At 45.5% G+C, this 25570-nt stretch overlaps 2 protein-coding genes across 2 annotated transcripts in view; both read right to left on the bottom strand.

Moving 5' to 3' along the window:
- Nucleotides 1-13820, bottom strand: part of UBR4 (ubiquitin protein ligase E3 component n-recognin 4) — a 78216-nt gene extending 64396 nt beyond the window's left edge. The window contains exons 1-19 of the mRNA XM_082328906.1: nucleotides 13655-13820; nucleotides 9672-9769; nucleotides 8821-8924; nucleotides 8001-8130; nucleotides 7757-7896; nucleotides 7305-7407; nucleotides 6631-6772; nucleotides 6348-6472; nucleotides 5515-5639; nucleotides 5206-5265; nucleotides 4889-5079; nucleotides 4556-4655; nucleotides 4329-4466; nucleotides 3702-3819; nucleotides 3088-3275; nucleotides 2357-2516; nucleotides 2139-2224; nucleotides 971-1140; nucleotides 13-295 (exon numbers count right to left, since the gene is read on the bottom strand). Of these exons, the coding sequence (XP_082185032.1) occupies nucleotides 13-295; nucleotides 971-1140; nucleotides 2139-2224; nucleotides 2357-2516; nucleotides 3088-3275; nucleotides 3702-3819; nucleotides 4329-4466; nucleotides 4556-4655; nucleotides 4889-5079; nucleotides 5206-5265; nucleotides 5515-5639; nucleotides 6348-6472; nucleotides 6631-6772; nucleotides 7305-7407; nucleotides 7757-7896; nucleotides 8001-8130; nucleotides 8821-8924; nucleotides 9672-9769; nucleotides 13655-13788 (2595 nt within the window). The 5' untranslated portion in view covers nucleotides 13789-13820. The remainder of the gene's footprint in view (nucleotides 1-12; nucleotides 296-970; nucleotides 1141-2138; nucleotides 2225-2356; nucleotides 2517-3087; nucleotides 3276-3701; nucleotides 3820-4328; nucleotides 4467-4555; nucleotides 4656-4888; nucleotides 5080-5205; nucleotides 5266-5514; nucleotides 5640-6347; nucleotides 6473-6630; nucleotides 6773-7304; nucleotides 7408-7756; nucleotides 7897-8000; nucleotides 8131-8820; nucleotides 8925-9671; nucleotides 9770-13654) is intronic.
- Nucleotides 9682-25518, bottom strand: EMC1 (ER membrane protein complex subunit 1). The gene is made up of 24 exons (XM_082328905.1): nucleotides 25389-25518; nucleotides 25116-25240; nucleotides 24789-24854; nucleotides 24535-24628; nucleotides 23940-24068; nucleotides 23659-23785; nucleotides 23148-23297; nucleotides 22607-22774; nucleotides 21935-22006; nucleotides 21395-21454; nucleotides 21024-21146; nucleotides 20693-20789; nucleotides 20148-20264; nucleotides 19018-19217; nucleotides 18628-18777; nucleotides 17924-18085; nucleotides 17563-17682; nucleotides 17192-17329; nucleotides 16644-16817; nucleotides 16274-16484; nucleotides 15964-16048; nucleotides 15351-15480; nucleotides 14444-15142; nucleotides 9682-9769 (listed from the first exon to the last, which is right to left on the bottom strand). Exons 1-23 carry the CDS (start codon nucleotides 25466-25468, stop codon nucleotides 14963-14965), a joined length of 2958 nt encoding a protein of 985 aa, XP_082185031.1. The 5' UTR covers nucleotides 25469-25518; the 3' UTR covers nucleotides 9682-9769; nucleotides 14444-14962.
- Between the last annotated feature and the right edge of the window lie 52 nt (nucleotides 25519-25570).

The following is a 25570-nucleotide window of genomic DNA, read 5'->3' as shown; positions in this document are numbered from 1 at the left end:
TCGAAATCTTACCTGTTCAAATAGGTACATGGGGGCCTTGGAATACTGATGGAGCAGGTAGTCAAATACCAAGAGCAGACGTGCCACGATAAGCGGCACAGAACATTGCTGGGTATCCATGTTCACTGTCAGCTCCACAATTGTCTGGATACAGAGCATCATGATAGATCTGCGGCCCCTCTCGGAGAAATTGTGAAAAATAAGCAGCAGCAGCTGGAGATGTTCGACATTCAGATCTTCTGTGTCACTGGGAAGAGTCCCCTGCAAGGCGTTTTGCTTCAATGTGCCCACAAACCTGACAACAAGAGAGGAAGTTTATAAAGTTTACTTTTCTTCTTGCTTAGATCCCTCTTTAAAATCTCTTTAATTAGAGGTCAGAGAAATAGTTTCATAATCACATTTTTCTGCTTATTCTTCTAATACCGGCAATTTCACAAATTATTTACTACATTATGTATGAGAATGAGACTATGCAAACACTGAAACCTACATAAATTCAATTAGCGGCAAACACATTTGATGGAAAATATGAACAATCACGCAAAGGGAGAAAAAGAGAAACAAACTTGTCCCCACAGGAAAGGCTGTCCACTATGGCTTTAAGTCAGCCAAAAGAGACTTTTGCATTCAGGTAATGGCACAGAGAGGAAAAATCTTGGCACCATCATAACAGAACTGACCAGAAACCTGCTGAAATAACATTCGCCTTCCCTTTTTGAAACCAGCATTGCTGTAAGTAATTCAGCCTCCACCCACTTAAATCCCGATTCTAGGTCTCATTTCCTATGCTCTAGGTGAAGGACTCCAGCGACACAGAAGACTGACCCTCTGCTCCTCCAAGCGTCACATACCATCACCGCTCAGAGAACACACGCACACTTGTTACGCTGGTCCCAGAGAATTTTCACTCGAGAGAAAATGAGAGAGGTAAGAGATGACTGACTTCCAGCGTAACATAAAATTATCTCACCTTTCCCAAACTTTAAGGCATTCTGGAACGTCAGGATCTCCCTGGGCAGTGGCTTTATGCTGCCAAATCAGGAGAAGTCGTGAGAGCACCGACAGGCTTTGAGGATGAATGTAGAGAGGCCACGGACCTTCAGAAAAAGGGGCAACTCCCAGCTGCTGAAGAAGCGTGTTCTGGAATAAAACAGAGACTTGTTGAGAAGAGGCAAGTCCTGTCTGATGCTTTAATTAAAAGCATGATCTGAACATACAGATGACAATGAACAGCAGGGCTCTCAGAGCTCCTAAGGGTTCACACAGCAATATCTCTCCTATCTCAAACATATGGCATAGCTACGGAGGGACACTTACGCTGTCACTTTGCCACCTAAAATGCAGCACACTTTCAACTTCAATGCCAATGCAGAAAAAATGGCATTAATGAGCTCTACTCATCTACTGCAATATCACAGCAGGATAGATTATGCTACTATGTTCAGTATCTAATAATCTGGAAGAAGACCCCTTTGACTGATCACAGTAATGCTTGCTTCTTTTCAAATATTGTAAAAAGGCAGATTTCTGAAAAGTCCAACTGCTTTAAAAGAAAAAAACCAAGAGAGTATTGTAAATGCAGTAGAAAACTATCAACAAAAAGTATAGGGATTGAATTCACTGATTGGTAAGCAGATTTATAACCTCTACTTACAGCACTAGGTCAGGTCAGCCCATAACCTAGCAAAGAAACCTAGAGGCTACAAAGTTAGTACATGAAAGCAACGGGATTAATTTGATTCTCCCCTGAGAGAATTCCAAGGCCTTTTGGCATCAGTCCTGACAGCAAAGCAAATCTGCAGGAAAGCCTCTTGATAAACGCATGGATAGAGGCGAGTCTCCAAACCAAAATATACAAACTAATTTCTTTTTCAGCTTTCATTGCCTTCAAAGTTCAGTGGAGTAATCTGAACTCTAGATGTTAAGTTTACACTCTGCAGGATGTTTTGTACTGGATGACTGCAAAGGTCATCCAACCCATTGGATCCAAAATATTCCAAGCTCTCTTTGCAAAAGAATATACGCTAGGGCCAAATGGAATCATCAACGCACTACTCTAGGTGCGGAGAGTCTGTGTAGAGACATTAACAGACACTAACACTTCTCCGTTTTATCTATACATTCAATCGCAGACTTACCTGCAAGGCAGGGGACTGAAGATCTGAGGTGACCAAGGAATGGTTGAAGTGATACAGCGCAGCAGCAAACTCCTCATCTGACGTGCCTGTAAGACAGGGATCAAGCCGTTTACTACCGCTGCTCTCCTACATTTAAAATTTCTACATGAAACTAAGAAAACATACACCTATAAATCCCACAGCCTGTGTTCTCTAACAGAGAAATTCTGCTCACTCACCCTTAAGCCCGTCCTTATCCACTTCTTTGATGATGCTAGCCAGTGTAGCCATGTGCTGCTCCGAAAGAGAGACACTCAGGTAGTTGCGAATGAAGTTATTCCTGGAGTTCAGCATAGAAGAAGTGATAAAGTTCAAAATGTTTGAAGCTAGGCTCAAAAACTGAAAAGAAAAGAGAAACACACTATAGAAGCAACAAAAGCAGAGGGACTGTAAGACAACATTAAACAAAAACTAAACCACCGGCAAAATAAATCGAGTCCCCTAACTCCAGCCCTGGCAGCGGAGTACAGGTTTACTCATCGCAATCCAGCTCACTGCACTGTGTTCTATATCAGGACTGATTTTAGAATTCTCTGAAAAGGTTGCAAGTCTCTAACTCCTCGACTGCAGTATTTATTTTCGTCTTTACCCAACGGAGCTGGAGTTAAAAGCGTTCTATCAGCAAGTCATTTCGCTCATAGTTCTGCCCTCGTTTTCCCTCTGTAACCCAAATAGATATTATGCACAGTCTTTGCTTCCCTGGCAGTGACAAATACAGTGACATTCCACCTGAGGGAAGAGTAGAGAAAACATCTTTCTTCAAAGCCAAGACAGTCACTGATTCTCCATCAGCAACGTACTTAAAATACCTGACAGTTATCATGTTGTCTGTCAACGTAGCTAGCCACTGACAAGTAAACAATGCTACAGCACATCGGTTATTTCATTAAGCCTGAAGACCTTCCCGTACCAATTCTGGATCTTTGCGGCTGGCCAGGATGTTCCCGTTCTCTCCAGCAGTCTGTTTGTTAGGGCTTTTCACTCTAGGCGAGCTCTCCAAAGGTGGCGGTGGAGGGGGTGGCGGTGGGGCCACCTTCTCTTTGCTCGGAGAGATTGTCTCTTCAAACCATTGCCCGAGGATTGGTTCACTGTCGTCATCTAACGCAGGAGGCAGGAAAAACAAAAGCATATTATAAGCAAGTAGCTTATGCAAACTACTCAGCTTAGAAAAGGACTGAAAAAGTTTCAGTGAGCACAGTTAAGGCGTCTGCTACCTTCCTTTTTCCTTTCCAAATTGCAAGGCTAAGCACTTTTACAGCACTCCAGCAGGAATTTACAAGAAGAAATTATTTCCACCCTCCTCTTAAGCAAATACTGCCAAATCCCAGCCACTCTGGCTTTAGTTTACATAAAAGAGTACAGTCAGCACTACTTCTGCCAAACAGATCTTACAAACTGTTTCATATTTTCAGCATTACATGACATTCCAGCGCAAGAAGGCAAAAGACCAGTAGCCAGGTTTCCACTAAATCTGAAAGACAGCGTAAAATCCTGACTTAAGTTGCTTGCTGCAAACTCTATTACCTTGGCTGCTGTCCTCCTCAGTGCTGCTAAAATCATCCTCATAGTAAGTATTCGAATCAGTGGAGGCACTTGCGTCGCTGCTCATGGAGCCCTTCCTCTGACGCTGCAAGACACAAGCCTTAGAAAAACAGAAAAACAAGTTAAATTTTAGGATTATGAAAGATAAGAATTTGAAACCAAGAGTAACTTCCTAATGCCTTTAAATTTTCTTCTAGCAAATTTGTCTCGACTAATTTATTAACAGTTTTTCAAGGCTTCTCCCCCTTAAGTTGTATGCAAAATTATGCAGCATGGTTGAAAACAAATAATCTGTGCCAAGCTTGTAAGCAACACTTCAAGTAACAGCTCTAACACAACAGCACCCGTTTTGAACACAGCTTTTTCATCTTCTCACTAAACTCACAAATACCGCTGAGCTTACAGAAAAAAATTATTAGAACAAGTTTGTGAAATTAACAGTCTCTGCAAAGAGGAAAGAGAGAGGCCCCGGTTGACAGCTTCTGAAAGAAGAACTCTAAATTCTCCCTAGCATAGTCACAGTTTGTAAAGTGAGAATTTTCCGTGCAGATGACACGTAGTAGGAGTGGTTCAGCTACAGAAGTTCTCTAGCTCTACGCTAGTTCCTACCTTTCTGTAGGAAGTAGATAGCAAAGTCAGCAGCAAATTAGTGAGTGGCACAGAATCTATCAGCCGCTGAATTCTCTGGATGGATGTGCTTTGAGCCATGATATCCAGCACTGCTGGCGGACCATCACTCTCCCAGCCCTGGAGGACGGCATTGAAAAGAGAATTTAACGTGTGTTTCAGTGGAGAAGGCAAATCGTTTCACAGGAACATACATGCTACCTACATACCTTGTGCAATGCCTCCACTTGCAGATCTTGAAAGAGCGATGACAGCAATTTGATAGCATGATTTGCTAGCACCACTGACAGAACACCAAACCCTTGATGCCTACAGAAACATCAAGGATACAATGTAATTTCAGGGGGGAAATATATATCTATATATATTTTAAATTGAGTGAAGTGACTGCTAAACTGAAGAAGATGACTTCTTTTCAAGAATCAAGACCTGAATTACAAACGCGGATAAAATTTCAAGAGACCAACAAGACCCCGTAGCAGTTGCTTGCTGGCATGGTTAAACACAGGGACAACGATTACTTCGGTGGGGTATATACATACCCTTTCCCAGGTCCTAGTTTGGGAGACCCAACGCCCTCCTTAGTACGGGCAATAATGTCTCTGACACGAAGAGCAGCCAATGGATCTTTCTCCTTTCCCTTATCAGCCAAGGCCGTGGGGCTGAGGTTCAAGATGAGGAAGAGGCTGTTTAGCAAACACCAAGCCCCGAGCAGCTGGAAGTTCTGATAATGCTATCATCCCAAAAGTGAAGGGGGGGAAAGAAAAAAAAAAAAAGGGCACAAAATAGTGTCAATCCAAATGCCGAAATACACCAGCACAAAAACAGTGAAAAAAGCTTCTTGAGACGCAAATCTTACCTCACCCCCCGCACGGCGTGAATTGCTGATGGCTTGTCCAATCATTTCATAGATTTCAAGCTGCAAATAAATCCCAAACCACGGTAATGTTTAAGCGCTCCACTGGGCAATAATAAACCACCACACACACTTTTAAAACTCCAAATACAATTGTGTTTTGCCCTCTACCATTAGCCACCCCATTACTTCCTTTATCAGCAAGTCTAATGCCTAGAAAGAATAGATGTGGCTTGCAATCCAAATAAATACAAATTCTACACACTTCGCTTGCCGAGAACGGGAACAACAAATGCGCTCTCATCCACTTACACATTTCTGTACAATAGTAGCAGCATCATTTTCATAATCTTCTTCTTTGGAGCTTGTTGACCCAGTTCGTACCTGTTGAGTGCTACCCACGTGCAGGATGGCCATGCAAGTTGCCACACTCACACCTGATTGAAAACAAGCGGAGGTAACATTCTTATTAAGAGCCAGTCTCGGGACTCCGTGTTCCTACTTAGCACATTAAAACAAGTGGTATCAAACATGCCCATAAACTTGATGGACCTGGGAATACTCAATATTACAGCTGACAGATTAAAAAATCTTTCTAAGTACCCTCAAAAGAGTCATGTTTTGTCCTACAGAAACACATGAGAATAATTAAAGGAGGAAATGTTTCACCATGTAATTCAATACCATTTTTAAGGCAATCTTCAGACTCGACTGCCATATCTCTTTAAAATCTTACCCATACCAATTAAACACGCAGGATTCTGGTGTACTTAAACCGCTCCTGGGAAACAAGGTTGATTTGGGGGTATAACCAATTAAACTGAAGCCATAAGCACTGCAAAAATATATTATGCTCTGAACATAAAAAAAAAAAGAGCAGAAATTACAGGCTATTAAGAAGATGTTGAGTCAGTCTTTCTCTCAGATACTGACAAGAACATTTGCAGAATATAGCAGAATTTCAGAGTCACTATAACAATTTTCATACTAACCCAGTCACCAGACTATGCAGTATGCTGCATAGCTTTCAAATTCACGAGAAATAAAGGTTACTTGTGGGCTGAGCCTCAAACGTGCAGGTAACAAAGCAGAGCAAAAGCAAGAGCAACTTAAAGCTCCAAAGAAAATATAGGAAATCCATTCACCTGCATAGAGACAGCTGAGAGCAAGAACAGTCACATCTTGGAGACGCGTGGGTGTCAGGGGCTCCAGTACAGGCAGAGACAGCGTATCCAGTGCCATGGTCACATCTATTACCAGCGAATGAAATCTACGGTAACGACACATGTCAAGGTTCAGCAGTGCAATGTACACATCAGACAGCTCACAGGAGCAGCACAATAACTGATACTGCATAGCTAGCACGGTTATTTTCTCTCGTACGCGGTACCCAGCATCTACTAAAGAAGAGTAACGACAGACTCTTACCCGTTGCGAACAGCAGTGGCATCTGCCACTGTGGCTGGCATAATAAAAAACGAGTTGGCTGACACTGCGTCCTGAAATCGATTTATGTATCGCAAAAAGTATGGGAGGTTCAGGCACACCCTCAGCAGTTTTTCAGAGCCACCTACCAAACAAAAATAGCAGTGTTATTTTTACTGTTCCATGGGAGAGCTTCTAAGCAGAACAGATCTAACGGTCATCAATAATTGACTTAATTATTCTTTGTGGTGAGAAAATAACACCTTAGATGAGGCAACAGGATAAAGACTAGTTTACAACACACAAAGCAGACGGTGAAGTTTTCAGCCAGTACTTGTAATGGGTGTCACAAAGCTCTGTGTGCATGTTATGCGGCACACCAGGCCTAATTCACACCTGCTCAGTAATCCATAGGCTATTTTATATCGCCCACCTTTTTTTCCCCCAAAACCAAGGCTACTGCATACAAATATGATGAGCTCATCTCCTCTGCAATGAAGAAAACTACGTTACAGCCACCACCTCCCTTGGTAACATCAGCATGCAACCGAGTGAGTCCTAAAGAACAAACGCTTTAGGTCAAAAAGTTTCTTCCCATTCAGAGCTCTAAGGTGTAACACCGGAGAGTCATTTACTCTAGCGTTTGTCCTCCTCGATGCTAAAAAGCCGAGTCTCACCAAGTTCTTGCAGGCTGGCTACATTCTGAGCGATGAATATGCTTTTTGTCTTTGCCGCAGAGGTCTGATCTGTGGAAGCTTGATCCTCGCTCTCTCCTTCCACCTAAAAGCAAGCACACGCTAAATATATCACGGCAGCATTAAAAATATACGGTATTGCAGTAAGTCTCTACACAGGAGCAAGGCGCATCAGCAGCAGAACTCAAAAGAGCTATGAAGATCACTGAACGTTAGCTTCCATGAGGCAACAAAACTACTATTGCCAATACCACGCAAATGGTATTTTCTCATTTGCCATTCATCAACACGCAAGTAGGATTTAAATACTTAAGAAAGGTTTTCTTTACGCATGTGTATTAAAAAACTACCACTTACTGCCCTCTGTCCTTGCCTGCACCAATGTTATTAATGCTAAAATTCAGACTGCTTCTGTTCTAGGGCTGTTTCTTTACCTGTGTCTCTGGCGTGACAGATGGTGATGATGAAACTCTAGGGTTAAACACTGATGTCAACTGATTGAGGAAGTTCATCTGCACTTCTTTCTGTCTTAGTTCCGGGCTCACCGGCGAGGCCAGCTCCTTCTGGTCCTCTACTGCAGGGGAAAGAGCAAAACATCATTTCATACATCAAAACCACGCTATTTTCTATGCCTAACTCAAGTGCCGCAGTGATATAACCAAAAATTAAAACACCTACCATCAGAGAGGGTTTTGACAGTCTGAGGCAGCTTGGCCGACTTCATCATTGCTGTGAAGGTAATAATTTCAGTTCGATCTAGGCGGCTGCAGCCCGTGCACAGCCCCTTTATCAGTAGAATGAGGTGTTTCTGCAAAGAAAAAGACATCGAGTACAATGTAAGCTCTCTTGATTCCAATTATTCCTCGGTATCGTTTATTCGAAGCAGCTGCGTTAAGAGTACTGCAACTTCAGCTAGTAAGGCTACTGCAACATCTCGAATCCACTCTGATCTCATACCAAAGACCATGACGGCTTACTAATTGCAGGTAATTCAGGTCGCTAACATCGTCCCATGTGCTCATTATGGAAAAGCATCTGGAAAAGCGCTCTCTCCTATGACACACTAAGGCTTAAAGCCGGCCCTATCAGAAGCTACATTATGTGAACACTTCTCACCTGCCCTTCCTCTTTGAAATAGATTTAAGCTTTCCCAGAAGACTAAAATACAACTGGGGAAGAATCTATCTCTAAAAACTCAACGAACAGTTTTGAGCCAGGTTGTTAGGCAAAACCAAATCAGACTGTAGGAAATTGCAACAGGATTAACCAAGGCTTCAGGTCACTTTTATTTCAGCTTGCTCACAAGCTGAAATTCTGAGTAAAGAATGCAGAGGAAAGATTCAGCAGGTAGCAGTCTCTACCGAAGCGGTACAACTTAAATATTTTAAGAACTTCATTATTTTTGCTTTACGCAACATTAGAGCAAATATTTTGGAATTAGAGGCCAAAGTCCAGTTTCTCACTCAGGCTTGCCCACACGGTCAAAATCTGTGCTCACCTGTGAAACAGCACATGCTTCATCTGGGTTCTCAAGACGCAGCAGGGAGAATTCAATCAGGACTTTACAAGCAGCTGCCACTGATTGCAATTGGTTTCTCGGTACTGAAAAAAGCAGATGCTTGCATCACTCAGTACAAGTTTTTAAATAATTTAGTGTAAGATGTTCTTAATGCTTTCAATAAAACAGAATGCTATGCAACACGCACGCATACACAATCTATCACGCCTAACACACAGATGCATTATAAATTCAGTCTCATTAAAATGTAACACAAGAAACGTCAGTAAAGCAAGGATAATACCTTCTACCCAGACAAGGTAATTTAGACAGATACAATGGCTTCCCCAGCAACATAATTTAATACTGAGAGAAGCACTGAAGAACATGAAACAAGTTGACCGAAACCACTTTTTTGCTGAAATTGCCAAATTCTGTCAGCCAAAATAACATAAAATATTTTGAGTCATGATGTTTTGATCATTAATTCCAACCTAGTAACGTAACTGCTAGAGAATAATGTAAAAATCCTGAAAACGGATTTAAACGCTTCATTTGACCAAAAATTATTTACCCTAAATGAAGTCAGGTCAATGAATAAGCAACCCAAAAGTCAACAGCACCCAGTACTTGGTGGCCAAACACTCCTATCGACAAGTTTCCCTTTCCGTCTGAATTGACATTTTGCCAGTACAAAAGCTAGTAACGCTGGCCTCGCACGCTCTGCCGTGAAGTCCGATTCAGAAAGAGGGCTCGAAACAAAAACCAAAAGGACAACAGTTCTAGTTTACTTTTACTATATCCTAGTCATAACACAAGAGCAAGGGAAGCAAAGGGTGGGGAACACTTACTTAGACCACACACAGTAGTGATGTAATGCGTAGAAAGTGCAACGAAGGAAGAGTAAAAGGGCTCATACTGTTTGTCATGGTGCAGGATTTCAGACTCGCTGCAATAGGAGAACAGGAGATATGTCAATTGGATACAGCACAACAGCGGCACCACGCAATACTCGGAACACGTTCTATCTATTAACAGGTGTAAGATGAGATCATTAAAATGACGCGCTCTTTCCAAATCAAAGTTTTGAGAACAGCATCCTCTCCCTCGCGTCCCATCTCCCGCGTCCTCAGGACCGAGCCCTCCAGCAGCAGGCAGACCAGGGCACCAGCATCGCTATCCACACAGGAAATTTAAGGAAATAGTCCCAATACTGCAAATGTTTCTCCTTTATACCACCAACAGGTCAGTGTCTTCAACAATCGCTCTCCCAGTCGGAGATTCATTAATCTTTAAGTTATTCTAAACTCAGCTGCCCATAAAGTTCAGACTGTTTGTTCTGCTAACGCTAGGCAGGATTTGCCAGGACTGGAGCACAGGCATTCCCTTTCTCTCAAGGCACGGAGTCAACTGGAGTATATGCAATTCTGCAAAACAGAGGGATCAAAACAGGCAATTGCATAATAACAACAAGTACACAACGGCGGTGTCTGCAACAAGCTGGGGAGTAAAGAGTTTTGGCAGGTAACGCACAGCAGAGAAAAATGCATCCACTGTAATCAGCCTCAAGGGTAGAGACTTGCCACTTCAGAGATGTGCATCATTTTGCCCCGCACACAAATCAACGCAAAGCTCAGAGCGAGTGAAAATTTAATGCCAACTCAAACCAGAAGTAAAAATTGTAAAGCAAAATACGCATCAAGAGACTGGAAGTCAAGTCCCTGAGGTTTCTCAGTGAGGCTCGCCAGCCACGGAAAACATCTATTTATGCACAGAAATGACACGTTAAAGGCTACCGCAGTAAAGCGTCACACCACATCCCATTTGTGCAGAAACCTGAAGGCAACCACCTCGAGAACAGAAACACAGCTCTGCCTCCATAGCTCTGCCCTTGATTTTTCCTGCGACCAAACTAAGGGATGTGGACACGTCTATTACATCCTTAAATTAATTTCTTTCACATTATCAGATGATAGAAACTTTTATTCCATGAAGTGAACGAGCAAGTTGGAAGAACAGATTATATGACTGAACTTCACGCGCCCTATTTATGCCCAGTCACCTCCCCTTTTTCTATCCTAAGCCATCGTTTCCAGTCATAATGGGAGATGCGGCTGAAACAGAAGAAAACGTAGAATGTAGCATTTCCTCTGGAAAAATGAACCAAAAGAAATAGCACCTTTGTAGCTTTGATTTCCTAGTGGCGAGATTTTTTTTTTATTTAGTCAACGCGCAAAGCTGAAATAGCAAGGTAGCCGTTCTGAGGGGAGAGGCTTTAATTGAAGACATTCCGCAGAGTAACGCGACCGAGTTTCACCATCCCACTCACCAGGCTTCACCTCGCCATCTCCTGCCAGAAGGGCACGGAGGGGTAACGAGCCCAGAGACTGAACATGCAGAAAAGTTCGTCCTCTCCTATGCTCAGACGTTGATTTTGCTCACCCACCTCTTCATGCCCAACTATAAATTAGCAGCAGTAGGTGTATGCAACGTATCTTAAGAGAACAAATGAGAACAATTTGGGAATAACAGAGTACAGGAGAAATTGGCAGCTCCCCAGTTATTGTTCTGCCGTATAGGTCAAGCTGCGCAAGACACAATACCCACGAGGTATAAGAACACAAAGGTGCCGAAACCAGAACAAGACAGGGACTTTCATCTGGATTGGACAATAAGAGGCTTGAGTTTTATTAAAACAAGTTGTGGACTGTTATGGTAGTGAAAAGTGGAAGGCATCTGTCAACTAATCATCAAGTCCTCGCAAATAAACATAAATAAAAGATAACAGCTTAATCTGTGATGTGCTAGAGTGTTATTTTGCATATACCATGAGATTTAATAATAACTTTCGGCGATCGTATTGTGATTTATTGCCTAAATAACATTTGTTTCCCAGGGAAAACCATTACTCACGCTAAGCAAGAAGCCTCTGTGTCAATATCAAATATAACACGTCAGCAACAAATACCACCTCCCTTCTCAGTTCTGCTTCCAAATCTTAACCAGGCCCAAAAATAGACCCTTTATGTAAGGTAGCAGGCGCAAAAGCAGCCTCTTTTTTGAAAAGGCACAGCAGCAGGTGCAGGAGTTCTCCCCCTATTGGAAAAAACCCCTTCCCTGAAAACCAGCCTCATTTGACTGTCACAGACTTTGTAAATTGTGTTCCGCTTCAGCTGCATCTTTCCAAGTCAGCATTTCACTAACTTATGTCGAATAAGAGGACAAAGCCTATCAATTCTTGAATATACATGCTAACAGGGGAATTCCAGTAACTTGGTGATACTTAAACTTAAAAATGAAATATAAGAGTTGCCAGGAAAAGGAGTTTATTAATTTATTTCAAAAAGAATAACGTTAGCGATTTCGCTGTCAGTGCACCATGTTTATTTAAGGGGAAATCCAGCCACTTTGCAGATGGTGTCAGCCAACAGTCTCACTACAATCATCTTCTAAAAATAAGCTGAACAGATAAAATATTTTAGATTAGAAATCTAAAGATAGATTATTTGTTCAGAATACAAGAGCATGGCTCCAAACACGAACAAGCTATATTTTTTCCTCTGTGATTTGCCACACGTTGTATCAAGGCATGAAATAAAAGATACCGTCCTGGAAGACTCCACAGGCCTTAAATCCTGCTGGGTCTGAAGCGCAGCCAGCACCAGGCACACAACTCAAACCTCGGGGCAGCGCTACTTAAAGGCAACAAACTGCTGTCTCCAGTGGAAAATGGAGCCACCGTTCTCACTAGCGGAGGAAAGAGGCCTCTCCCAAAACTCCAGCGCGTCCGCTTAAGTGTTTCTATGATATTCTTCTCCCAAAACACTCCGATAATGAACTATAGGCACAGTGACAGCGGAGCGCCGCAAGGAAAAGCGAAGCTGAAACAGTCCCTAAAAAAAAAATCAACCTAAGAACTGCCCAAATCACATAAATATTGAGTGTAAGCAGGTTTCTAGGTGAACCGCTACTATAGGTATATAGGCACAGAATATTAATTTGAAGCATCCACTGTTTGTACGCTCAGCCATTCTATATTAAGCAAAATACCACAAGGCTTTATTTTATTATCTTCCTTAGCACAGTGTTTATTTTTTATTTCCTAACAACTTATTGTGGTCAGGGTTATATCTTTCTAACTGAGCATAACGTTGTAGCATTCATACCTAGTGTTTTAGATGATAAAATAAGCTATAAATTAAGTTAAATAGCTCCAATGAGTGCTCTCATGCTCCCAGCCTAACTTTCCTGGTTAAGAAAAGGCAGACTTGATTTGCTTCAGCTTCGTTTCTCCTTAAAACACTATTTCACTGGTAGAAGCCTAAACGGAAGCCAATGCCACGCAATGAGCCTGCCATGAGCCTGTCACCGGAGGAGACGGGCCAGGTGAGACAACGGCTTCCACCGTTTTCGCAGCCTGCAAAAGAGTAACGCGCTTGGACAAAAGCAAAAACGCAGGAACAGTCCCGAAGCCTCTCCGCGGGGTAACTGTCAGAGCCGCTTTTGCGGTGGCCGAGCAGCAGCCAACGCGAAGAGCCGGGCGTGCGTCCTCACCCCCGCTTATTAGGTGCCAAGGGCACCACCCCGAGAGCCTCCCAGTCCCCAGGAGAGCGGGAGGAGGCGGCTGGGCGTGAGTAACTCCCCGGACGCTGCTCGGGGCTCCCTTTTTCCCCGGCAGCCCCGAGCAGGGACGCTCCTCAGCCGCTCCCCGCAGCCCCCCTCAGCGCTAACTCCGAGGGGCTCCCCCCTCCCCCGGGCGCCCGCCCTGAGGTAACGGCGCTGAGGGGAGGCAGGGCCCGGGCCGCCCCCCGCTGCCGGGCAGGTGAGCCCTCACCTCTCGATAACCGAAGCGAGCAGCTGCGGGAGCTCCTTCATCTCGAAGGCCGAGTAGGAGGCGGAGAGCAGCGGTCGCACGGCCACCTCCCAGCCCGGCTCCGCCGCGGCCCCCGCGCCGCCGCCCGCCGCCATCTTGCCGCTCCGCTGGCCGGGGGGGGGGGGGCAGCCGCGGCGGCGGAGGGGGGGACGGCGGGCCGGAAGTGCCTCCCTCCCCCTCCGCGCGCCGCCAGACGGGAAGTGACGCGCTGCCCACGCGCGCACCTCGCTCCCCGATTGGAAGAAGCGGGCTCGGCCCGGGCGCCTGCGCACTGCGTGAGTCAGCAACTTTGCCGGCGGCGCGTGCGCTGTGGGCGCGCGGCGGGAGGCGGGGCGCGCGTGCGCCCTGCTCGCGCCCTGCCCGGGCGGGCGGGAAATAGCCCCAAAAAGGGAAAAAAACCAAAAAAACACCAAAAAAAAACCCCCAAAGCGCAGGTCCTGCTCCTCAGCACACGGCTTTTATTGAGGCGGTCTGCACCGCGGGAGGGGGCTGACAGGGGACGGCCTCTGCGAACGCTGGGTCCAAGCACTTAAATCCACTGAAGGGCTCTTGGCCGCGACACCCGAACCCCAGCCTGGTACACCCAACACGGGAGAGTTTTAAAAAACGGGAAGGAACTCACGTTATCACCGTAATAAATAAAAGAACATGAGAGAGACTTTACATTCAAATTCCTCCCGCAGCCCTGCGAGGAGGTAATTCAGTGGCCCGATGCGGCCGGTTCCCGCCGACAGCCACACCATTTCTAACCTTCTTCCTAACGCCACGACCCCACGCCGCCTCCTCTTCTCAGGCCTCGCGCTACCCAGCCTAGCGTTCACAGCACAGCAGCCGGCAGCCCCGCCATCCTCCTCTCGCCCAGACGTTAGTCACGGCTAGCGCCGAGGAAGAGGCCAGGATCGAGAGCACACGCGTCCTTACTATTATCTTCACTAACATCAGGGAAACGACGTGATGGCAGAGTTTAGGGCTTTAACAGAGGTTTGGGAGATCTCTTTTTTTAGTCATAACAGACCAACATCTCTTTTTCCATCGCTCTTCCATTTCTTCTCACTAGGAGACGTGTAGGCAGTATATCGTTTTGTTGCGCTAGCAGCTTTTCCTCCCAAATATCTTCCAGCAAAAACGTAATATAGATGTTTGCATCCATCAGTCACGCGAGCTGGAATTTCTAACGGAACCCAGCGGCGATGCTGTGGGTGGCAGATCTTCAGCCAGTCCGGATCTCAGGTACCTTCTCCCGCCTCAGCCTTCCCTTCACCCGCCGCCTTACCGCCAGGCACGGTTCAGCAGCTTCACCTGAGCAAGTCTCTTTGTGATCATAGTAGCAAAAACCAGCCCGAAGAGGACGCTGCTTATCAGCACGTAGTCGTAGTCGTCTTTCAGGACGTCAAACTGCTTCGATGGGTACACTCGGGTCTGGTAGATGTCCAGGCCATACGCAACAACCTAAAGAGATGAGATCATGAGTAGCTTCCAGCAGAACACCAGATACATCCAAAATTATTGACTTGGGTCTATAGTTCTGACCAAAAGAAGAAGCGTTCAGGCGGTGAGCAGCCACATGGTCGGAAATCACAGATCTCCCGGCTACGGTGTCACGCTGCTCTACCGCAAGCTGCACCGCCCCATGTTGAAGCCTCCGCCCTGTACTCACCAAACACGTAGACTCCAGGCCGGAGGGGGCTGTATAAATCCCTCTCATTCGGGATATGGTTTGATTGTAGTTGATAAACCTCTCAGCATGGATCTGCACGTCAGGGGAGTACGGAATCAGGTTCTCTTCTCTGAAAGGCATTTAAAGAGAAATCAAAACCCAAGCAAACAGCACACGAAGGACATCGTCTGCATTTCCTAGTCTGAGCAGCACAAGCTGACCTAAACCAGCACATTTAGCAGCTTTTCCCATTGCAAATTCATTTTTGCTGCAAGATAACAATCAAACACGCCAGCTGGGTCAGACTACACTGCAGCACCCTCCTTTTAAGCTTCTAAAGTTTTAAAAGTAAGTGTCATTCTAAAAACTTCAGACTGCTGCTTCTCAGAGTGCAGACAACAGGCTGGTTTTGCTAATGGTAAGACTTGCTGCATTACAGACAAACGTATTCCATCCTCACAGACTGGGAACAAAGCAACCTCGCTTAATTTCACGCAAGAATTGCCCTGAATCTGTCCAGGACAAGCTGTTCTATTTCACACTACCGTATTAAATGCAAAATCCATCCCTCTTCCACGCTGCCCAGGAACAGGGGTTATCACGCTTTCCTTACCTGCTTTGTTCCGTAGGGATCTCTGGCCGGCGAGGATCCAGCAGAGCCTTTGGAAGGGAGAGGATGGCCCCGGAGGGAAGCCCAACTGTGCATTAAAAGAAACACATCTTACAAATGGCCATTTCTGGCAGCATTTTCTACCAGCTAACATAAATGCTCTCTTGGTGCTTATCCTTGCACTTGCCGGGAGTCCAGGGCAACCCACAGGCAGGATTTCTGGCAGCAAAGCGCATTTTGCTTGGTTTTCAGTGCGAAACCTGGCTCACGCAGGTAGCGTAAACGCATTCAGAACAGAGCAGCATGTACTTACTGAGCAAGTGACGGCTGGTGATGCCTCGCTCGGTGATGGTAGCCTCCATGGCACTGATAGCAGACGGGAAGATGTAAGATTGCTGGAGAACCTGAGGTAAAATTGGGCGGTCGAGGGAGCTGAAGGCTGTGGCGTTGTACTGCTCCGTCCCCTCATACAGCTCCAGCACAGTGAACTCGTTCCGACGTGCCTTCGTGTTCCAGTACTGGTACTGAAATGAGAGAAGATTTCTAGGAATATGGAGCAAGCGGAATCAATAATACAGAGCAGGCAATCACAGAGAAGGGTCACAAAGTTGTCTCCATGCAGGTTCAGCAACTGCCCCTACCTCCCAAACGTAAAGAACGAGAAGATAAGAGTAACTTCTTACCACCACCCAGTTCTCTGAATGAACAATGTGGACAGGTCCCTTTGCTTTCTTCTGCACCGACGAGTGGATGATCCTGCCTGTGACTCCATCGATCAGATAGATTCCAATGAAAGTGCGCTCATGATGCGTATCTGTGCTCTCTGTCACCACAGCCAGCAGGTTTGGATTCAAGGACTAGAGAAAAAGAAAAAACAATGGAGACGCCTGCTTTAGTGCCACAGGCGCCTCGTTTATCTGTGTTTCATCTGGGACTAGGCATATCTTATTAGCACAAATCACCTGAAGAAATCAAGAAGCTATTTCCCCACCATCAGATGTTTGACTGACTTAATTGCTGCACGAAAACATTTTATAGAAGAAATCTCCACCAAAATCAAGAAGAAATGCTCCACCAAGCATCTTCTGCAGAGGGTTATGCACACTGATGCGTATACAGAAAAAATGGCACCACGGGGCAGTTAATCTCAACATAGTGCCTAGAAACGGTGCCGAGATCTTCCCGCGAGACAACGCATCTACAAAAAGTCAACAAAAAGTTCCAACAGCACCTTATAGAGAACGCTGCGGTCTCCCATCACACGGCCCTGGGAGTGCACGTGCTCGTTGGACCTCTTCCCCTTCACAGTCACTATCCTCTGTACTTCGGTGGGTATGACCACCTCCCAGCTCTCCTCTGTTGTCAGGTCCTGCAAGAAAAAAAAACCATCTGTAGGAGGTTTTATCTTGTCCTCAAAAGACACCATCTCCACCAATAAGATGCAGGGAGCTTTCTCTGCTTTTGAATTTTAAGTTTCTTCGGCACATTTTAGGCATGTTTCTATTCTGAGCAAAACTCTGTAAAACAAACGAAGACATCTACCATTATCAAGAGGACATTTAGGAAAGTGACGTCACTTAGACGGTAATGAGTCTTCCATACCTTTTTCAGCCTGAATCCAGAGAGTTTTCCCTGCTCAGCATCAACTAGATAAAAAAAGATAGAATGGGCTATTTCTTCTAACTGGCGAAGGACATTTTTAGTTGCTGGGAAAGCTGTAACCTGAAAAAGAAGAATTGAAACACAGGTTAAAAACCAACTGGCACACACAAAACCAAACCAACACAGAAAGATTATTTCAAACACGTTTACCAGGATGAGGTCGGTCTTACCAGAATAACCTCATAGTTTTGTGTGAAATGTGACTCAATGGCATTTTTTTTTTTCTATCTTGCTCTAAAAGGGAGGGGAATAATTAACCAGAACATGAAGAAAATTGCCTCCAGGCAAAGTAATAATTTACCTTGTACTCATCATCGATCAAGAGTAGTACTTTGGCATAGTCTTGATCCATAATAGGCAGAAGCAAAGTCTGAAGAATTGGACGCTTCAAAACAGGGGGAGCTACTTGGCTTCTCTTCCCAAAGATGGGGTTAAAGACATACAGAAAGCTCATTTTCGTTTCCTAAAAAACAAGATGCAAAACTTTCCCTAAGGCGAAAAAAAGAGCTGTTTTTCTACCTGTTACCTGCTAGTGTCGATTATTCATACCCTGGATTCAGCTACTCCATCCTCAAAATATTCTGTTTGGACACGCATATGCTCTATCCCACATTTCTCTGTCAAAACCATACCGTGGCTTGCGGTGTTCGTAGCTTTAACTAAATCCTACCCGCCACCTGCTGAAGCAGTCTCAAGGCATATGGAGTACAAAACATCCTGCAGCTAGCTAAGGGACAGCCATTGTCACCTAGCTAATGGAGACCACACGTGACTTATCTCACACGACCGCAGAAACTGGATGAAATTATTTCTTTTGTTTCAATAAAAGGCTTCAAATTGAGCATCCTTCAATTTTTTCGGATTGCGTGTTTGCTCTCTCTCTCCTCCTGTCCGCACATCAGCGATAACCAGACAACACCCAAAAAGATATTTTCTTCCGCCCTTTCAAAGGGCGGATTTCCATGCTAAGCAAGTTCAACGGAGGGACAGAGGAAAGGGACTCACCTTGTCCTTAACAAGCAAGGTACATTGCGGAGGGTGTGGGAAGTGGGCTGTTGTTCTCTGGACCATCAGCTTAAAGGAGGAGCCCAGTCTCACATTCCTGAGATACTGCTTCCACAGGATGGTGCCAGAACTGCTTTCAATACCAAAAAGCTGACGGGAGAGACACAGTAAAGCCAAAGTTTAGAACAACACATCTCTCGCATTCAAGCACTGCATCTTTCTTTGGGATATGATAGAAGAGTCTTAGTCCCTCTCCAAAGCTACCGCAAAACATTCTGCACATCTTCTCGTGACATTCTGCCCAAAGCCTGGCTAAAAATGGGGGTGGGAATTCAGAGCTGAGACTCTTTGCTACAGTCTAGAAACAGATTCCTACCCTGGCTTCCTCACCTTTCCCGAAGCGGTGACCATCACCATCATTTTCTGGAGGTTGAATTCATCTCTGGCCAAATTGTCAATGTTAATCTCATTTTTAATCTGGCTCCGGGGCTTCCTGGCATCATAGAACATCTTCCAAAGATGGGCAGTCCAGGCTTGCAGCAGGATAAGTTGGGAGGACAGCCGCTTCAGAAACATTCCCAGCAAACCATCTGCAAACACACCAACAGTGATAACGAGGGAAAAAACATTGCATCCCACTCCACAATTGAAATGATGGTCTCAGCCAGTAGAAGAAATGCTGCCATGCATGAACCTATGATAATTCTTTGCCTCTGCCTCCCACTCCAGAATAGCAGAGTTACAGTTATCATTTCTCTGATAGACTCTGGCATTTACCAACCTTTTCCCACTTCACAGCGGTAGAGCTCATTCCAAAATCTCTCATCAACTGAAAGCAAACCTTCTTGCAGAGTAGATAATCTCTTCCTTTGTATTCCTTCTTTCTGACTGCTACGCTCACAGCAAGCGCCCGCCTAAAGCTTATCCACCTATAAGGCCTACATCTCCCTCTGCACTCATTACTCACAGCTACAGAAGCCCTTGAAGCAAAAAATACTTAATTCTGCCCAATCAGGGTTTATATTTAGCTTCTTGAAAGGAGCAAAATATCAGACTTCAACTGTATTTCACCACTGAGGAAAGCAAGCAGAGAGGAGATCAAGTTCCCCTAGGAAGCATTAGTCAGAAGTGTCAGAAAACACCGCATGCAGTCTGAGGTTACCTTGAATGGCTGCATCCAGGACAGCAAGAAAAAACAAAACAAAGCAAAAAGAAAAGCTATTGCAAACAAGTCTTCCAGAAAGAGTCAAAGGGAAACACTTAGGAGAGATGGCCAAAATCCCTCCTACTGCTGCTGACTGTTTTTTTAACACAACAATCTAATACGCTCATGCCATCTGCATTCGGCATTTGACTTCAAAAGTTTAGACAGAAATGGGTTTATTTCTGCTCATTTTAATTGCCATCAGTACAAATTTCAATCCTAACTCTCAGCTCGGAGGAAAAAGAAAACAATAAATACATTCGTTCGAGAAGAAAAGGAAAACCTCAAAGGTAATTCCATTAAATTGATGGCTTACCTGCTTTCTTTCCAAATTCTCCCTCCAACTCAGCCTGCGCACCTGTCAGAGGTAGATCCACCATTTCCAAGCTTACCACTTCAGCTAGTGACTCCTCTCTACTCCATACAACTTTTCCTGGAAAGAAATACGAGTAGAATATTGGAAAATTGATGTCACTGAGATGGACTTTCAACCCTTTCCGCAAATTAACATTTTCGCCACGGGGACCTTTTCTGAAGAAACTTTGAGGAAGATCTACAACAGGACTTAGACTCAATTCCTACAAAAAGAGTTTTGAAATCTGCAGAAACCCCATGAAATCCAAAGGCTCCGTCTGCACAAAGAACACTGCAGAACTGTTTTCTCAGATGAAATGTCTTGTGAGGGTGAAAGAGTCTCCAGTATCTTTCACAGGACTTCGGACAGTTAAAATTCATTTTGCCAGTTTCCAAAGAAAGCAATGATAAATATATAATCATTTGGGACTCGGAGTTTTCTTCTCGTCCTACAGTGACAAGGGGTGCACTGTTAAAAATGGAGTAGGTTAGCTGTTTGCCAGTTACCTGGCTGCTGGAGGAACATCAGCATGTGGTCTTCTGTTTGCACCAAGGCGCGATAGCCCACAGAGTCATCCTTCTTCAGGAAAACTTGGATGTATAGCTGGAAAAAAGAGCAAGCAAAACAGCGAGGTTAACGATCACATCATCCCCTTGGAGAAAACAGAACTCTCAGGTGAAACAAGAGCAAACAGTGTGATTGCGCGCAGTAATCTGGTGTGTCTGCAGAATGCTTTTCCCCTGGGCTGAAGACCTCTACCAGTCCTGCCAAATCAGGGTTGGGAGGGCATTGCAAGTCTGATAAACCACAGGACTGAAAGAATCTCTCCCTGCTCACCTGCTGCGGCTTGGCACCGCTCTGCTCCAGGTTAAAGGTAATTGTGGTATCCAACAGTCTTTGTCCAGTTTCAACCAGGTAGAGATTAATATTGTAGGTTTGATTGGAACAGGTTAGGGATTCCTGTAACAAGAGGTGGAAAACAAGAGGCTGAGCTAAACATACACGCCACACCGAATTCTGCAGAAGGATTTCTTGTTGAGCAAGAACTGTGGCTTCAAGATATTTTTAGATTATTTATATGGAGCTGCTGCAAAACATCGTCTCCAAAAACATGGTGTAACACCTTTTTCGTTCTGTTCCCACATGCAAAAGAAGAAAATGGACTGTCAGGAACTTCTGCTGTTCTTGGGAACGAGCACACTTCATACCTGCTTCCGGGAATCCTCCAGAGTACCTCCAGCGTGAAGGCCATCAGAACTTCCAGGTTTCTGAAATGAGGATGAGCAGAGAGAACATGGTTTCAGACCCCAATAAGAGCATAAAAAAAAATGGTTTTTGAGTGCCTGACAAGCCTCAGCTTGACTCTGAAAGCAGGCAGGAAACAGTTCTGTTCCATTCTACTCCATTTCTGATAAAAATGAAACCTTGCTAAGTTCGGTATCCGTAAGAATTGAAGTCTTCCATAGATCAGTAGAGCCCGTTCCTAGGTTACGCGCCCACCTTACACGAGGCTGAAACAGGCTGCGCACAGGACAGCATGCTTCGTCAAGCCAGAGACAGCCTTAGCTGGATGTAATCAAGATCTGCTTGCATTACCATTGTCTTCATACGTCTGAGACGCTAATGAAATCTTCCTCTTCCTCAAGCTACTACCCATCCCTGGAAGGAAAACACTTGCGGAACCCACCCCCAGTGCATATCCATGCTAGAGCTGTGCTGGTTACATACTACGGGCAACTTGTACTAACCAGTTCACTCCTGCAGGCCAGGACAGCGGCCACGGTTTTCTCCCCAGTTGTTGCAAAACTCACCAGAGCTGCCTGAAAAGAAGAAAATAGCAGGAAATCCTAAAACAAAGAAGAAAATCCCCAAACCCCATCAAAAACTACCTGTGCAGCAAATTAAGCCATACTGGAATCAAAACCAGATGATATTTCACAGCCAAATTCTAAATTTCATTGTTTCATCAAATAAAAAAAAGTTCTCTCTTATAAGACTGAAAACACTTCTCAAAGATGGAAACAGTTGACCTACCACAGGCTTTTGAACCATTATGTCCAGTGTTACTGAGCTTTTTAAAGCTTGCTTGCTTTTCAGAACCTCTCAGCTGGCCTAACACAAGTCCTGCTGCACCGCTGGCCACTTAGGGACGCGTGTCTCTCTATCCACCTCAAAACCAGGAAACCACCCCGACGCTGACAGGTGTCAGCAACAAAGCATACCTACACTGATGTCTGGAAATACTTCAGCAGCTGGTATAAATTAAATCCAATGGTTTTCAAGTGTTGCAGCCAAGAGCACAATTGAAATGAGAAGCTTGGCAGTTTGTTCAGAGCGCTCTAGTACAAGTGTACTGGTTTATTTTAAAGAATTTTAAGCTGTACTTGGCGCTCTTGCTTGATTACATTTATCTTGGTTACCTGCTGGAAGTCCCGAAGGTGGCTGAGCAGCCCATGTTTGTACTGCAGCAAAGAGAAGCGGCTCGGAGACAGCTGCAGGAAGAACTGAGTCCGTGAAGCACTGATTACGCTGGGTTGAGTGGCCAATATCCTGGGCTGGAAGCCACCAGCAAACTCCAGGTCAAGTGACTGTGAAGGGGAGACAAGCATATGTGTTCATGAGAACTTTTTCTTCACCGAAACGAATACCTTCCTTTTATTAGCAGTAATATAAGCTTCACGAAGAGGTTCCCCATGTCAGAATCAACGTACAGCAGAAGCAAGAAGAACTAGGCTCCCATCGGAGCAAACTCTGGAGACATCAATCCAGAAGGAATGATTACACAGACACAATACATAGCTTTCTCTCCCTGCCCGCAATTTATGGATCACGCTCCTCCCCACGCCTCTTCAATCACTCCACAGTTTACCAACAGGAGAACCCCCTACGCTGCCAGGCTCGGTCAGGCACCAAACCAGTTGGACAATGAATTACGTACAACGCTCTTTCAGCACTTCTCACCTGCAGCGGGATCTGCTTCATCTCCTGCTCCGTCTCCAAGGAGCACACATAGAGCGAATGCGTGTCCGTGTCCACGCAGACCAGCACTGCCTCCCCCACCACGCTGCACACGTCGTTTAAGCTCTTCAGCCACGGGGCCGCGACTCTGATCTGCCAAGCGAGACATAAGCAAAGAGATGAAGTTGTCAACAGAACAAAATCATCAAAGAACCAACTTGGACACAACCAAGAATTTGGGTCAGAATTATTTTTACCTATGACCCTGGGAGAAACTATCTACCAGCCTGAGATTTCCAGGATGGTCTTGACTAACAGCTGCAAGTCTAATTGAGTTTTGCTTTCAGGGCATTCAGCAGTGAAATCCATTTATTGGCCCACAGACAATGCCACAGCGAAAGGGAAGTTTATCTGTACTACAACAATTAATTACTCTGCACGCCACACTCCGTCTAGTTGGAAGTACATCTGTTAACATCAAATTCAGTATTTTGGATTCATAATCGAGCACTACCTGTTTTGTAATTTCTCCATCTTCTACACTGAACGTTAAAACGTTCAAGTGGCTCTGGGGAACGATTCCAACCACGTGGATCACTCCGGTCCCATGGGAATACACCAGCTGGTACTGAGTAGTCTCACTGCAAGAGAAGCAGCAACCATGAAGCACTGTCTCCTCACATCACTGTTTTCAGCTGTTTTCTAAAGCATAAGGCGAGTACAGCATCCTTTCCTCTCCAAGGCAACAGGCTCCCTGTCATAAATTTACTCTTCTACTTAAAATATGTTCTTTACCTTTCCGGTAAGTGTTCCACCCATTTCTGGTGCCCGTTGGAAAGGTAGTGAAGAGAGATGGCTGCCTTCTTCAGGACCGCCACATATTTCACCATGTCCTGTAGCCCCACCAAACGAGCCACCTGGAAACTAAGCACAAGTCAGAGACAATAAGTTAGAAAGTTATTTTCTTTTAGGAAAAAAAAAAAAAAAATCACTCTGAAGACCTTCTTCAAACATTTAATATCAATCTTGAAGTACAATTTATAGCCCACTTTATCTATCCTTGCTGATCTCAACAGAGAGCATGAGGCTGGAATCCAAACACCCCAAACCAGATGCAGGTTGAACATGTTGTCTACTTAAAAAGAAAATCCACCTATGAAAAAAATTTGTATCTCTTCCTCTTACTGGTTTGCTAAGAAATAGAAACAGCACGAGATTTAACTGCAAGGTTCAGGCATTCCTTAGGAATTCAGCTAAATATTATTTTAGAAGCCTTACATCTCACAAATTTTTCCCTATAACGCAAGTCCAAACAAGGTCAGCAACCCTTTTCTTCCTTCCTAGACCAGCATTACAAAGGGAAAGAGACAGTGCGAACACGCAAGCCTACCTGCCAGTGTCCAGGGACGTCTCCCAGTTCAACCCTCCGATGTTGGTCTCCCAGGAACGCAGAATGCGCCCAGCATTGGACACAGTGATGGCATCTGCCCAGGAAATTAAAAAAAGGAGATGAACGCAGAACTTGTATCCCACCACAGATGAACGAGGAAACGAGCTCTGGCACGTTCAACCTGTGGCGTAGCACGCGGCTGAGATCCCACGACAACCGCTAGCCCCAGCACACCATCTGCATGTTCTCCTTACCCTGCCCGTGGATCAGCATCGCATCTATTGCTCCTTCGGGGGTTCCCTTGTCTACATGGCGCCACACTGAAGGAAACAGAGTTAAGTGAGAACAAGATTTTGCATTTATTTGTTATTATTTTTAAACCTCAGCTCTTTATAGCAATAAGCTTGTGCAGAGAACAGTCTGTCTGCCCGAAGCAGCAGCTTTTGAACTGCCAGCTGAATCCTCTCAGTCTGATAAAGCAATATGACCAGCATTAATTTATCGGTATGAAAACATGGCGCAACTCGATTGACACGTTAGCCCCAGGCGCATTCCCCACAACAAAACCCCGCTTCACTCACGGATTTCGCCGCTCCTGGAGTTCAGGGCGGCCACAACGTTCTTCTCGGTGGCCACGATGAGCTTCTTCGAACCCTGCGAGGCCTCCAAGGAGGCGAACTTGAGCTTCCCCACGTACTGCTGCCTCCTGCCAGAGGAAACGCGAGCGGGGGTGAGACGGGGCAACGGGGCGCCCCGCTGAGGGGGCGGCCGGGGGAAGGCCCGACGGGCGGCCGCAGCAGGAGGCAGCACGGCGGGCCCGGGGCCCGCCTGCAGGAGGAGGGCTCAGCACTCACCAGTCGAACTTGCCCACTTGGTCCTCATAGACGGCGGCCGCCAGCGGCAGCAGCAGCAGCGCCCACAGCCCCGCCGCCATGGCAGCGCCCGGCCGCGATCCCGGCGTCCGAGGACGGGGGAGAGGGGGCCTTAACGCCGCGGGGCCGCCCGCGCCGCCGCCTGCGCGGGGAACCCGTGTGAG

This window comes from Platalea leucorodia, assembly GCF_965183815.1.
Source record: "Platalea leucorodia genome assembly, chromosome: 17".
In the NCBI taxonomy this organism is placed as follows: domain Eukaryota; kingdom Metazoa; phylum Chordata; class Aves; order Pelecaniformes; family Threskiornithidae; genus Platalea; species Platalea leucorodia.
Note: the sequence above shows the minus strand (reverse complement) of the source record. Positions and strands in the feature narration are given on the sequence as shown.

Coding starts and splice junctions, on each gene's coding strand:
- EMC1 (XM_082328905.1), bottom strand. CDS start 25,468: ATGGCGGCGGGGCTGTGGGCGCTGCTGCTGCTGCCGCTGGCGGCCGCC. Junction 22,007..22,606: donor ACCTTCGGGACTTCCAGCAG/GTAACCAAGATA, acceptor TCTTCTTTTCAG/GCAGCTCTGGTGAGTTTTGC. Junction 21,455..21,934: donor TGGCCTGCAGGAGTGAACTG/GTTAGTACAAGT, acceptor TCCTCATTTCAG/AAACCTGGAAGTTCTGATGG.